The sequence below is a fragment of the Belonocnema kinseyi genome, chromosome 1, assembly GCF_010883055.1.
Source record: "Belonocnema kinseyi isolate 2016_QV_RU_SX_M_011 chromosome 1, B_treatae_v1, whole genome shotgun sequence".
Taxonomy (NCBI): domain Eukaryota; kingdom Metazoa; phylum Arthropoda; class Insecta; order Hymenoptera; family Cynipidae; genus Belonocnema; species Belonocnema kinseyi.
In genome coordinates, this window is record NC_046657.1 from 77,651,939 (window position 1) to 77,665,100 (window position 13,162).

The following is a 13,162-nucleotide window of genomic DNA, read 5'->3' on the forward strand; positions in this document are numbered from 1 at the left end:
TTCTGCCTTTTCATCGCCGTATGGTGGGTTGAAATTTTTGTAAAAAAAAAAATCAAAACATGGTTTTCGATGTATTTTTTCCCGTAGAATTCGATTCTGAAGCAAAAAAATAAAATTTTTCTTTATTTTTTTGTATTTAAAAAAAACCATGAAAATAACGTAAAAAATGAGGTTTTTCGAGCAAAACCCCATAAAAAAGTAGCTGGACCCTACTTTTTTATTGCAAATTCGGATTCAGCGTCGAAAAATACATAAGAAGATATAGGTCTGGTCAATTGCACAGACACTTTTGTTTTTTTGTGGGCCTGTGTAATCATTTAATTAAATGAAATTTACATAAATTAAACTCATTATAACTAGTGAAATATAAAACATTATAATCTATTATCATTGTTACAGTTTATTCCATTCTTATAAATTTATTACTTATTTCTTCAGAATTTTTAATATTTAAAAGCTCGCAATAAAATCTAGATTCTTAAAAAATCTGAAGGGATAAATGTAGAACAGTTGAATAATTTACAAAGGTGGAAGTCTGGGTCTCACAATCTGAGCCCAAGATAATTAGCTTACTACTCCGCCGACAAACCAGTAATTCCCTGAGAGTAACAAAGATGCAAATGCAGTCAGCTTGTACGTTGAAATTTGGCGAGTTTATTAACTCTGATGAATTTTCTTCGCTAAAATCACCCAAAATTTTGAACGTAATGCGCTCGCTTAATTATTATTTTAAAAATCTGAAAAAAACACACAAGAGTTTATTTAGTATGAAGATTTAGTTTCTAGTATTGAACTGTGTACTCGAACTAACTTATGAAGAGTCAATATAGTATTTTGTAAGCCACTGCAAGAAAGTACGAAATTTACGAATCATAAATGTTCCTTTCGCTCTGCACTGATGGAAGTCCAGGTAGCTGAACCTCATGAACACGTACGTTGACAAGTGTATTAACTGGAATTTTCCAAGATATTGTATATAGGTTCATAAAAGTATTTTTTCAATGAAAAAAGTGACATTATTGTAATTTTGCAGATATATTGAACACATATGGAGCAAATATCCCACGAAAACTTTACCCTCAGGCACTAAATTCGGAGCTGAAAATTAATGAAAAAAATGTACTAACTAAGCTGAAAATTAATTAGTCGTAAATTTCGTTATATGGGGTGCTACGTAACCTTGAGAAATGATTATAGACACAGTGTAGGTACAGTGGCATCAAGAGAAGTATTCATAATGATTAATAAATGAGGCAAGAAGATTTGTACTATTTGTACTATTTTGAACTGTTATAAAAAAGCACAATTTTGAAATTTACTGACATTGTGTTGGTGCTCACACATACCATCTAGATAGAAGTTATATACAAGATTTTAACTTTTCTAGAATCAATTCGATATTAGGGTCATATTTATTCCTTGCTGACTTGGGGTACTATTACCCCGTCTTTCCATAACTCTGACCACTCCTCTGCGCTCCATTTTTTATTGATGTATAAATCTTCTGTAGAAAATTCCTCTTATGGTTTAAAAATGTATCTCTTCTGGTAGAAATGTTATCTTTTTTATTTAGTTTAACAATTAATCTGTTTTGGTTGAGGAGTTCTCGTTGAATTAAAAACTCATCTTGATATGTTGAGATTTCTACTTTTTGATTAAAAATTTAAACTATGTGGTTAAAGGTTTAGCTATTTTGTTGAAAATTCAACAAATTTGTCATTTTAAATCGAAAATTCATATATTTTTTTTATAGAAAAGGTCTTGGTTGAAAATTAATTTTTCTTGCTCGAGATACAAAGGTCAAAAATACAACGATCTGTGGTTAAAGTTATTCGTTTTTTGTTTGCAAATTCGACCATTTGGCTTCAAATTCATCGCGAAAGGATGAAAATTTAACTATTTGTTTCAAAACTCGTCACTTTTGCTAGAAAGTTCAACTTTTTTTTAAATCCAACTGTTGGGCCTAAAATTTATTTATTTATTTTTTAAATTCAACTATATAATTGAAAAATCATCTTTATTGATTGAAAATTTATCTTTGTTGAAAATTCTTCTTTTCGGGTTTAAAAGTCAAATATTTTTTTAAATAGTCGACTTTTTAGCTATACATCAATTTGATTGAAAAGAATTTACTCTCCTATTTTTATGAAAAAACACTAGTATCTATGTTTTAGAGTATTTTGGGCTATTGCGAAGTCTGTTCAGGTACTCGTATAAGTTCGTATTTATGATATCACCTAGAGGTGTTCAAGCTTAGCTTCATGATCTGTGGTGAAGGGGAGGGGTAGAAAAAGTGAAAAAGCCCCTGTAGTACTGCATTCTTTTTAAATTAGTTCAGGAATCAGTTATAATTAAAATAAATAAATTATCAATTTGCACATCCTAAAATCTTGATATTTTTATTGTTTAAATTGCTATACCTTGTTATACGTAGGGGCTACAAATTTCGGCATGCAATTCCAGACGGAATTCTACATGGATATTTTCACCTAGGATAAGTCTGATATTTTCTTTATTAATATAAAAATTGCAAGCTATTTATATTCCATTTTTGTAATAGGCCTCTACGATGCTATTACTGTCAACTCAGAATTGGCAGAATTTGTGACTGAGATGCTGCTTGAACGCTTTAAGCTGTTTTATGAGCCAGATGAAAATATCGTGCCGCCTGTTATTTTTGACAAATGCACAATAACTCAAGGCGCTGAAGAGATTTTACAGGAACCTTTGGGTGAATTGATTTTCCTGATACAGAAAATATACATAAAGACAGCTTCGAAGAATTATGCAGCGGTACACGAATTTTCTATGATACTAGAATCTTTTTGCAGAAGAACGTCTCGAACTGAAGCAGAACATCTAAATTTGGTAAATTAATTTACATCTTGTTTCGTCTGCAGTATTTACTAGTCACTAACCAAATTAATATGTTTTATGCATGATTTCAAAATTCCTGCAAAATTTTTAGAATGAAACAACTGATTTGCTGGACAATCTTCCTAAATCACAGAAAGCGTTGCACCGACTCAAACTGACGATCTCTATCTGCGAGGCATTAATAGCCTACAGATTTGGAGCTTGGTCCGTGGACAGCGTTCATTTTGCTGAAAATGTCGTTAGCTTATTCAAATCTTACATCCGTTTTGTTGATTTCCTCAAGGTAATAAAATTTTCATCAAATAAATTATTAATTAAATTGCAGGTTTCACAGCATTTGCCTTGTTTCTCTTTACGTCACACGTTTTTTCTTTGTTTGAATAGAGGCGAGACTAAAATTGTTTTCATGACAAAAGGGATACAACGATAAATAAAAAAGAAAAACGTGTGAGGTATCATGTGCACGACCCCTGCTATGATATGAAACAAGCTGAAACCATTTGCCGAGATAGTTAGCCGTTCATGAAAAAAAACACTTGAAATAAATCCGTACAGAATAACTGACGGTTGACGTATAGAGCGCTCGAGTCTTAGAAAGTCAGCCGTCACGCATTCAAGTCTTCGCACTTTAAATTTTTTTCTAATCCTTTTTTTTCAATATCTTAAAAGTAAATATGCAATAAATACCACAAAAATAATAAATAGAAAACAAATATATTTTGAAGTCGGCAAATTACTGTTTGTAATACAAAAATTAGTTTCTCATTAAGTTAATGACTGTAATATGTGATAAATAATTTTTAAGCAATAAGCATTATTAATTTGTAATTTATCAACGTTTTTATTAGCGAAAAATTAGTTTTTAAAAATTATACGTAGGAAAAAAATTGAAAATGCCTGGACATGTAAAGAACGTGACTACGCGTACCAAAATTTTGGTACGAATAACTGAATTTTTTCGGCACGAGTACAACAAGAACAGATCAGATTAGACTTTATTGAAGCCTTGGGACAGTATCCCATAAGGCAAAAAATATAAGTATAATAATACATTAAATATGTGAAATAAAATAATCAATTACAATGTAGTACAGATTGTAAGAACTAGTGCGAGAATCGATGAACGCTATATAACAAAAACGAGATTAATATCAAAATAACTGAAGGTTAATTAAAAAAATATGTGTCTCCATTGGAACCTTTACAAATCTATATAAGTGACGTTTGTTTAGACAATAAATGGCGGAAAATACCGATCTTAAATGAGGCTAAATAATATGTGGCTCTTATATTATTAGGCAGAGAATTAGAGGTTAGCATAAGAGACAGAAAAAATTGGAATATGCAGAAGTTATACATATAGGAATGTGTAGTAAGTTTCCGTCTCGTTTTGTATCACGACTCCGAATACTGTATATATAGAAATTAATCTCGAAAGAACGGAGAATTGCTAAGTTAAAAATACGAAGAATAAGAAGGATTGAGGACCATAAAATATTTCCGTCGCTTTTTAACACTCAATGAATCAACCGTGATATGGGTGTATCTTGGTATGCACTAGATAAATCTCACACATTCATTTAGTGCTCTCTGTACTTTTACATCGAGTTCGAGTGATATATAGTCGTACATACAACAGCAGTGATATAAGAGGGTTAAGATGAGCCTATATACAAATTTAATACACAGAGACTTATTTAAGGTTTTCATATTAACTCTAAGGGGATACAATGTTCTGTTTATTTTTTGTCTATATGACAGACGTGTTCCTGCCAGTTAAGTGAAGGATTGAAGGTGACACCTAAATTTTGAGCGGATTTATTATATTGAATAATAGAACTATTTAGCATTAGCAGAGGTAAAACGAACGTATCGATGATACTAAGTATAGCTACTTTTTATAGCCTATTTCTCTCCTTCATCATTGACCTTAGTTCCTGAGTAATCAACGACGCGGAACTCTCAGGTTGTTACATACGAAGCGCAGAGAATTTTTCATTAGCATCAATTGCAATTGCATTAAATATAGAATTTTTGTCGTCAATAGGATCAACCGCAACAATTCAGACCAATTGCAAGACACCAAACATCTCAAGGAATTGTCAACATTCATATAACAAAAATCGCGATAACATAGGAATTTGTTTTCCTCTTTAGGGAGCACGTAACGTTACTTGACATAAATTAGGTCATTTTGTTAAGAAAATGTTACCTTTCACTGGCCATATTGTACTATCTTATCCTCATCATAAACAGAATAAATAACCCAAAAAATCTTTGGCCATATTCTTGTATCTTATCCTCGTTATAAACAGCACAAATATCCAACCAAATGTGAATAGAAAAGAAAAATCGTTTGATATGATGAGTAAAGTAGACATCTTCACAATGATCAGCATTAAAGTTCCCGAAAATAATAACATTAAAATGTACAAAGAACTGAAGAGAAAATGTTTCAAAATCAGTGATATGGCCCGTATTAAGTGGATGATAAACTATCAAAATTAGGATATTCGGAGCATTTGTTACTTTAATTTCAGCTATAAGAAATTCATTTGAAGGCACTGAGGAAGAATGGGTATCAACACAAGAAGACGTTTGCAAAACTCGTGAAAATATAATAATTCATGAGTATCTACTTTGAGAGACTGATCGCTAACATAACAAACAGTTGAATGTTTATTTGCTGAAAATATATTTTTATAACTTATTTTTGTCTGAGGTTTCGGATGGGCACAGCCCAATATGTCTAAGGCATTCTGTTAGAGTTGGATTATTGAATAGTCTCTATGGAACTATCCCGCTGTATACTCGTAGCATCAGTCACAGGCGTATTTTTGTAATTCAATCAAGTAATCTGATAAGAGCATTGTAACTAATGTGTCATATTGGGCAAAGTCTGATTTTTTACCTCATCATTCACGGACTAGGTTGCAGTCAAGTACATGATAGGTGGACCTGCTGCTTAGGTTGTAATCCGATGCCTTAGAGACTCGGTAAAGATACATATAAAAATATTTACATTTACCGGCTGAGGGATCGAACCCCGAACATATAACTTGAACTCCGAGCGCCTAACCACCTGAGCCACCGAGGCTCTTTTAATTATTATTATTTAATATGTGAGAAGTTGTAGACCACGGAAGCTACGATCATGGTTCTTTAAAGCAAACAATCCCCACTCAACTGGAATTTGTACTTCGTCTAGTCCTGCTCCTTTTATCCTAGTAGGTAAGCAAGAGTGGGGAATTTACGCAAGAGACGTCGTACAACACTCTTCCTTGGAGTTGGTCTCTAGCCGCGGATGACCCTATGCGGCAGCCGATTATGAGAACTACAGGATGGACTTTGTAGCTTAGCTCTAAAAGAAGAGCTTAATATTTGGCCCGTTTTTCTTCCTCGCTTGCCATGATATTCTCCTTGACTGAGCCCGAAAATGCAATTACGTAAATTATCTTGGTCTTCAGATCTTGGAGGATAATATAATTATTACCATTATTATTATTATCTGGCAATAGCAAATATATTATTTTTTGAAACTTGTTCTCGAGTGACTGATGAGATGAGGATGCTATAAGTTAATTTAATAGGATTACTGAAATCTTTTGCGGTGATGTTGTAGGCACAAAATTAAGAGCATGGTGATCTTTGGAGTCAGTCTTTTACCGCTGTTATACTTGGTCAGCGGCCGCGAGCGTTGGAGGTGACAACAGTCACATCTGGATGCTTTCTGACAGCTAACTTCTGCCACTCTATAGGTTTCTAGTCGCTTGATTCCCGATGATAGAGTAAGTTTCTGACAAGGCGACAGATGTGTAATAAATTCACATTCTGAACTGCTCTCAGTACCCTATTGACTCCTGAATATTTAAGATGTGCAGTGAATCTTGCATGCAATTTCCTGTAGCCTGAATCCCAATGTGATAAATATATGCATGCTTCACATTCATTCATATGGCATTTACTTCTTGCCTTAGCTCGCTATACTTGTGGATCTTGGTTGCATAGGTTGACTTCAAATTTCGGTTAAATGGACAAGCAATGTCGATGATGTAGACTATTTCACCTTTTTTCTCGCATCACGATGTCTGTCCGATTGGCTCGGATTTAATGATCCGTCTGGATAGTCACGTCCCAGTATAAGATGTAATTTCCGTTTTTAAAACGGACATTGAAGTATATCTATAGAAAGGCATCCTTTCTTTTAAGAGTCCCAGGTTTAGTGCAAGTTGTTTATGTTTAATGCCCGTCACATCGTTATGTCTATACATATATTCTCTGTTAGTAGTTGCAATTTGGCGCCGGTGTGAGCAGCAAGCGTCTCTCGTAGTGCGTATGAATTTCTTAATTGGACCTAGAGTCTCAAGTGCTAGGTTTTTTCTTTGCCTAATATCGCGCACGTTTTGTGCTGTGACACGCGATTATGTTCCTGATTTTGTGATTTTCTTTCAGAATTCTGACCGATTTTGTGTCTTTCTCATTAACTTGTGGTCTTCAACAGATATCCTTATAAGTTTCGCATTGCCCATCAGGTAGTGTCCGTGATTTCTCCAGGCTTGGCGCACTGTGTGTGTGTGTGTGTGTGTGTGTGTGTGTTTGTGTGTTTGTGTGACAGCTATCATCGATCGCTCTTAACTCGAACATTGAAAGTAGCTACTATTTACAAAAATGAGTGAAGATTCGAATGTGCTGAAACTATTAAACTCCATCGAAGCCGACACAAAGGAAACCAAAAAGGACGTCAAATTTCTTAAAAATAACAAAGCTCAATTAAAGTCCGATTTTGATGCTCTAAAGATCGAATTTAGCTCATCCAAAGTACAGTATAAAAAGCTGAAAGAAAGTCATCAGGAATCAGAGGAAAAGTGTGGCTTACTCAATCGACAGGTTGACTTTCAGCGACAAGCCTGCTCCTGCAATGTTTTGATTCGCAACCTATCGGACGATGAGGAATCTAACAGGGATCTCTTCACATTCGTTCTCAATATTCTCACTAGCGATGGTCTCTCACCTAATGAGTTGAGCATTAATACCATTTATCGTCTGGGAAGGACGCAAGGCAATAGGCCCGTTCTTGTGCGTTTCAGTTCTGGCAGATGGAACCAAGATGTTCTCAACAAACGCGCAGTTTTCAAAGAGTTGAGCCCTTCTGTAACACTTGACAGATCACCAGAGGAGTGTCAAGAACAGAAAACCTCATACCACATTCTGACCAAGCTAAAAAAAATGCAGGTATTAACGTGTTTGTCAAGGGTAGCAGTCTTATGCTGGAGGAATGTCAGCTTTCTACCCCGGAGGTTGAATCCCTCTTAAATGAAAATGGAAATAAACAAATCTAAAAACGACAAAAGCACGACAAAATCTAAATGTCTTAAGGGCAGCAATCTTCGCATCTTTTTCTGGAATACTCACGGCCTTTCCATTTTTTCTGATATCGCAAATTACGTACTCAGCTCGGATATTATTTGCCTGTGCGAGACATGGGTAACGTCACAGAATTTAGAATCACCTGTTTGGGTTCCTGATTACACCGCTATTGTAAGTAATGCAAAACGTTTAACTACAGTCGGTCGCCCTAGTGGAGGTTTAGCAATTTTTTTAAACAAATCTATATACCACTTCAAAATTCTTTAATTTCTCCTACATTTATTTTTGTCAAATGTTGACGGAGGGTATTTTAATTTATTGTGAGTAATGTTAATTTCAAACCATTTATGGATGCTAAGCTGTTCGAGCAGACTTTTGAGGAAGACCTTTCCGGGGTTATATCAGCGAAAGGGGGGAGGTTCTTGTTAAAATTCTTGAGGGTGGTGAGCTAATGATATTAAATGGGGGGTCCTCTAAAGATTTTCCAGACAATTTTACTTTCCTTGGATTTCGTTGTATGAGTGTTAACGATCTTGCTGTGTGTAACAGTGGCTCAATAGATCTGATTTCTAATTTTCAAGTACAGTAGACTCTACAAAACTTCTCGTTTTCGGGTCTGTAGGGGAAGCGAACAGGTGGTGTCAGATAACCCTCTCTCCTGCGTTTAACCGCGTGCGGCGCAGTAGGCATAGCCGGCCGCGTATGTGTGTGTGAGATGAGACAAGGAGTGAGGACAAGCGAATGAAGGAGAAATCGTGAAACGAGAAGTGTCGTAGCGAGAAGTGACGTAGAGTCGACTGTACTTCAATTGCATACGACATCCGACCATCTTTCAGTTCGCGTTGATATTTCGTATTTCATACAGAAGGAAACAAGTGTAAATAGAGACGCATTTTTATTGTACAATAAAATAATTTGGAATGAAAACCGCAAATGTAACTATGCATGAAGTGTCTATTTTTGACAACTCAGCGTACTCCAACGGTGAAATAAATACCCCAAATAATAATTTAATTGCCACAATTTCATCTGTCGCTGATAAGTTAAATTCACTTGCAAAGCCTAAATGGCATACTCCAGAGAAGAAACCTTGGGATGATAAAGAATGTAGAGTCACGCGCCGTAGGCTTAGGCAATCTTTAAATGTCTTTAAAAGGTCGGCTTTTGCCGATATGGAGGGGACAAAATATCTAGAAGTTAAAAGATCTTTTCTGGAGTTACGTAGGTCCAAAAAGAGGCAATACGAATATGCACTGCTGAATTTACTAGCGGATTGTAAGAATCCTAAGGATTTTTGGGCAGCGGTCAATAGATTTAGATTGCAGTTACCATGATTCAAAAACCTTCCGGAAAATTGGGTACAGTACTTGCCTCTTCAACGAGATCTGGGCCGAGGAAAGAGTCCCATCTAACAGGTCAAAAATGCTTGCATTTATGTTGCATAAAAAGGGTGATAAATCTGACAATCATAATTACCCGAGAATTTCCATTATAAATAGTATTACTACGATCTTCTCTCAGATCCAGATGACAAGATTGACTGCGTGTGTCAAGGAGGTAAGCGTTCTCCCAGAAAATCAGGACGGTTTCAGGCCTGGAAGAAGTTATATTGATCATATTTATACCCTAAATTCTTTAATTTAAATTCATTTGTCTGCCTTAAGCGACGAGTCTTTACTTTTTATATAGGTTTCACAAAGGGTTTCGACTCAGTAAACCACTGTCACCTTTGGAGAAAACTTCTAAGGGTAGGCATGTCCACTACACTTATACGAATTATAAAAGAATCTCTATCATAACGCTCACATGTCTTTTCGCACTTAAGAGGATCTGACTTCGCCCGTAAAGGTAACTTGTGGGGTTCTTTAAGGTGAGATCCTTACTCCTCTCCTTTTTGCCCTTTTCATATATGATCTAGAAGAGTACTTACGAAATCATGGTATGTATGAAATTTCAATAGAACACTTATGTGACGTTGTCCTACTTGATTATGCGAATTCTATAGTCATATTCTGTTACGAATATTGCTATGGGTGCTGTTTCAAGAATTTTATTTGCATCTAAACCTAATGCCTGGCAAACTAAGAATACCCTTTTTCGCAGTCTCACGCTTAGTGTTCTTTTGTACGTAATAGAAGTCTATGTATTAAGGTACTTCGATTCAGTCGAAAAATTACAGTCCTCTTTCTTTAAGAAAATACTAGGCTTACCAACATACACGCCGAATTTTGCCCTCCGCTTAAAGACGGGTAGCTTAAAGTTAGCTTATGATATATTTAAGTCAGCGCTAAAATGTTTGTCGAGGTTGCTGGCTGTGCCTGATGATAGGTATCCTATAAGATATTTTCTTAATTTGAAGGCAATATACTTAAAACCTGATTGCAACCCGAAGTGTAACTGGGTTCTTCAGCTCAAAAAATATGTTCACTCTGTGTAAGTCAAAGCAAATGTGGCTTGACTTGTATTCTGCGTTGCTCGTTAAAAATATGGATGATTTTCAAAATAACTTTTCTGATTATCTCTGGCATTCTGACTATGAAATATCCCTCCTTTCAAGTAGTCTTCAATTTTTCCCATATCTAAAAATCTATCCGGACTTCCAATAATATCTGCATCTTACATTACCTTTTTATATAACTTCTATTATTGCTCGACTTAGATTTCTGGGCTCTGTCAGGGATTGTATACGTTTTAGAGAATATAAATTCACTTATGACCCTGCTAGCTGTTTGTCCTGCCTATTCTGACTCAAGAATATCAATCTCAGGTCAGCGATCATTGTGGAGACGTGACTGTCATGATACCCTTAAATAATCTCTCTCTTTTACGATTTTTGTAAGTTACTTCTTTATAATTTGCTGCTTAATCTGGCTACACATGCGTACTTTTTTGTTTGTATCTTATATTGCTACTCATTTGTATTGATCTTAGGTCGGAAAAACAAATTATTGGATAAATGAATAAAAAATATTCTCTCTAAACCATTACGCGACAACCATCAATAATGTGCTCGATGGCATAATTGCTATATCCATATAATCAGCACCGGTCAACCACGTCTTGATGTTAAAAGTGTTTGCGATCATTTCTGGGGCTGACAACCCTGCCCTGAATCGCAATGAAGAATCTTCTCTTTCTGGATAAAGGACGCCCTTTCTCAGTCAAATATTGGATGTCTCACTATCCACTTCATGTTGATCTACCGTTTGGGAATGCTCGCGGCGGATGGGCTTCTGTTTCTATGGCATTTCGAATTCCTCAATGGTTTCGGCCTTGATATTCAAAGCCTTTAATGTGCACTTGCTGCTTCGTCATTTCTACGCGGACGGTTCTGTTTAACCTTTCAAGGTTTGTGAGACCATTTCATAAGCCCAAAGGAGTACGTGAGGACAGGGATGGAACAGATATTGATTGCCCTAATTTTGTTTGTCAAGTTGAGAAAACTCTTCAGAATTGTTCTGAGTCTGTTAATGAAGGCAGTCTTTAGGTTTTTCTGAACTATGGTATGTTGAATACCCATAGATTCCAGAATACCCAGATAATTATATAAGTCGCTCTAGGCCATTGCTTCGATGTCCTTTTTGAACTCGTTCTCTAGCTCTGCTGTCCATAATTCCCCTCTGGTTAAATGCACTGCTCTGCGTTTATCTAATCCGAACTCCAGTGGATAATATTGGAAAACTGCTTTGAGACATCGCTTACTTGCTGCAATTTCTGTTCTGAAATAGCGTATAGCTTCAGGTCATCCATGTAAAGCAGATGGGTCACTTAATGACCATCCTCATTATCATGAATTCTGAACCCATGAGACGTGCTGTTTAGTGTTTTACTCAATTCGTTTAACGCAAAACAGAACCATAGTGCACTGAAACAATCTCCTTCAAATAAACTTGTCGTTATGCGTATTGATCTAGTTATCGTTGGTTATCCATGATAAACATAATTGATTTTTGTACCCCAAAGCATCATCGCATGCATTAAGAAGTCAATGATGCGCCTATGATGACTAGATCTTTACTACTTCGGAAGTTTTTACAACATCCTTTTGTTCTTCTGGAAGGATATTATTCTCGTCCCAGTTTGAGTCTACCTTCTCTGCCATTGTAGGGTTAGAGCATTTATAAATAATTTGAACACAGGCTATTGGTTATATACGCAGTACTTTTAAACATAAAATCTGTCATCAGATATGCGTGTTCGACAATCTTCTGAAAACACTTAGCCAGCGCAGGATGCACACTTGTTATTTACGTGTATCAATAGCTATGCACTATGTCCGCACCTGGAGCTTTCCAGTTATTTGCACCCGCTCCCAGCGAAATCGCGGTAAAATTTTAGCCTCAACCACGTCTCACGACCGTGAGATAGGTGATTTTCAGGCTATTAACGAGTGAAAGCTTGGCACCTCCAAGAGCCGAAAATTCGATTACGAACATGGTTCGCTTCTCGAAGTCAAGAAGAACTATGTCTGGCCTCGAGTGTGCAACCGAAACAATTGTCAAGAATATAAAGTTCCAGTATATGCGGTACTTTATATTCTCGACAATTGACTCGATTTCCCTAGGAGCATTTAGAGGAGCGATATTAAGTTTAATGCCGTTAGAGTGACAGAGATGGTAATAAAGCACCCTTAATGCCGCATTGTGCCTTTGGATGTAGGTCGTTCCCGCATGAGTTGGACAACTAGATAGTATGTGAGCTAAATGCTCAGGGTGTGTATGGCACGCCCTGCAGCTATTATCGGGAATGTCTTGGCTCAAAATGTGGCGACGGTATGTTAAGGTGGAAACGATACCGTCTTGGCATGCCAAAATGTAACCCTCCGTACCAGACTTCAATCCGGGCGATTTAAGGAAAGCAAACGTTAGCTCACACGACATTGACTGATCCTCCACATTTATGTGGAAGATACCGTGCA

General features: G+C 36.1%; 1 protein-coding gene across 3 annotated transcripts in view; it reads left to right on the forward strand.

The window, feature by feature from the left end:
• The window catches only part of LOC117168927 (Fanconi anemia group I protein), a 426,852-nt gene that overhangs the window by 221,907 nt on the left and 191,783 nt on the right, over positions 1–13,162 (forward strand). For all 3 annotated transcript variants that reach the window (XM_033354903.1, XM_033354921.1, XM_033354913.1), the window contains 2 exons: positions 2,561–2,868; positions 2,969–3,160. In XM_033354903.1, coding sequence (XP_033210794.1) covers positions 2,561–2,868; positions 2,969–3,160 — 500 coding nt within the window. The remainder of the gene's footprint in view (positions 1–2,560; positions 2,869–2,968; positions 3,161–13,162) is intronic.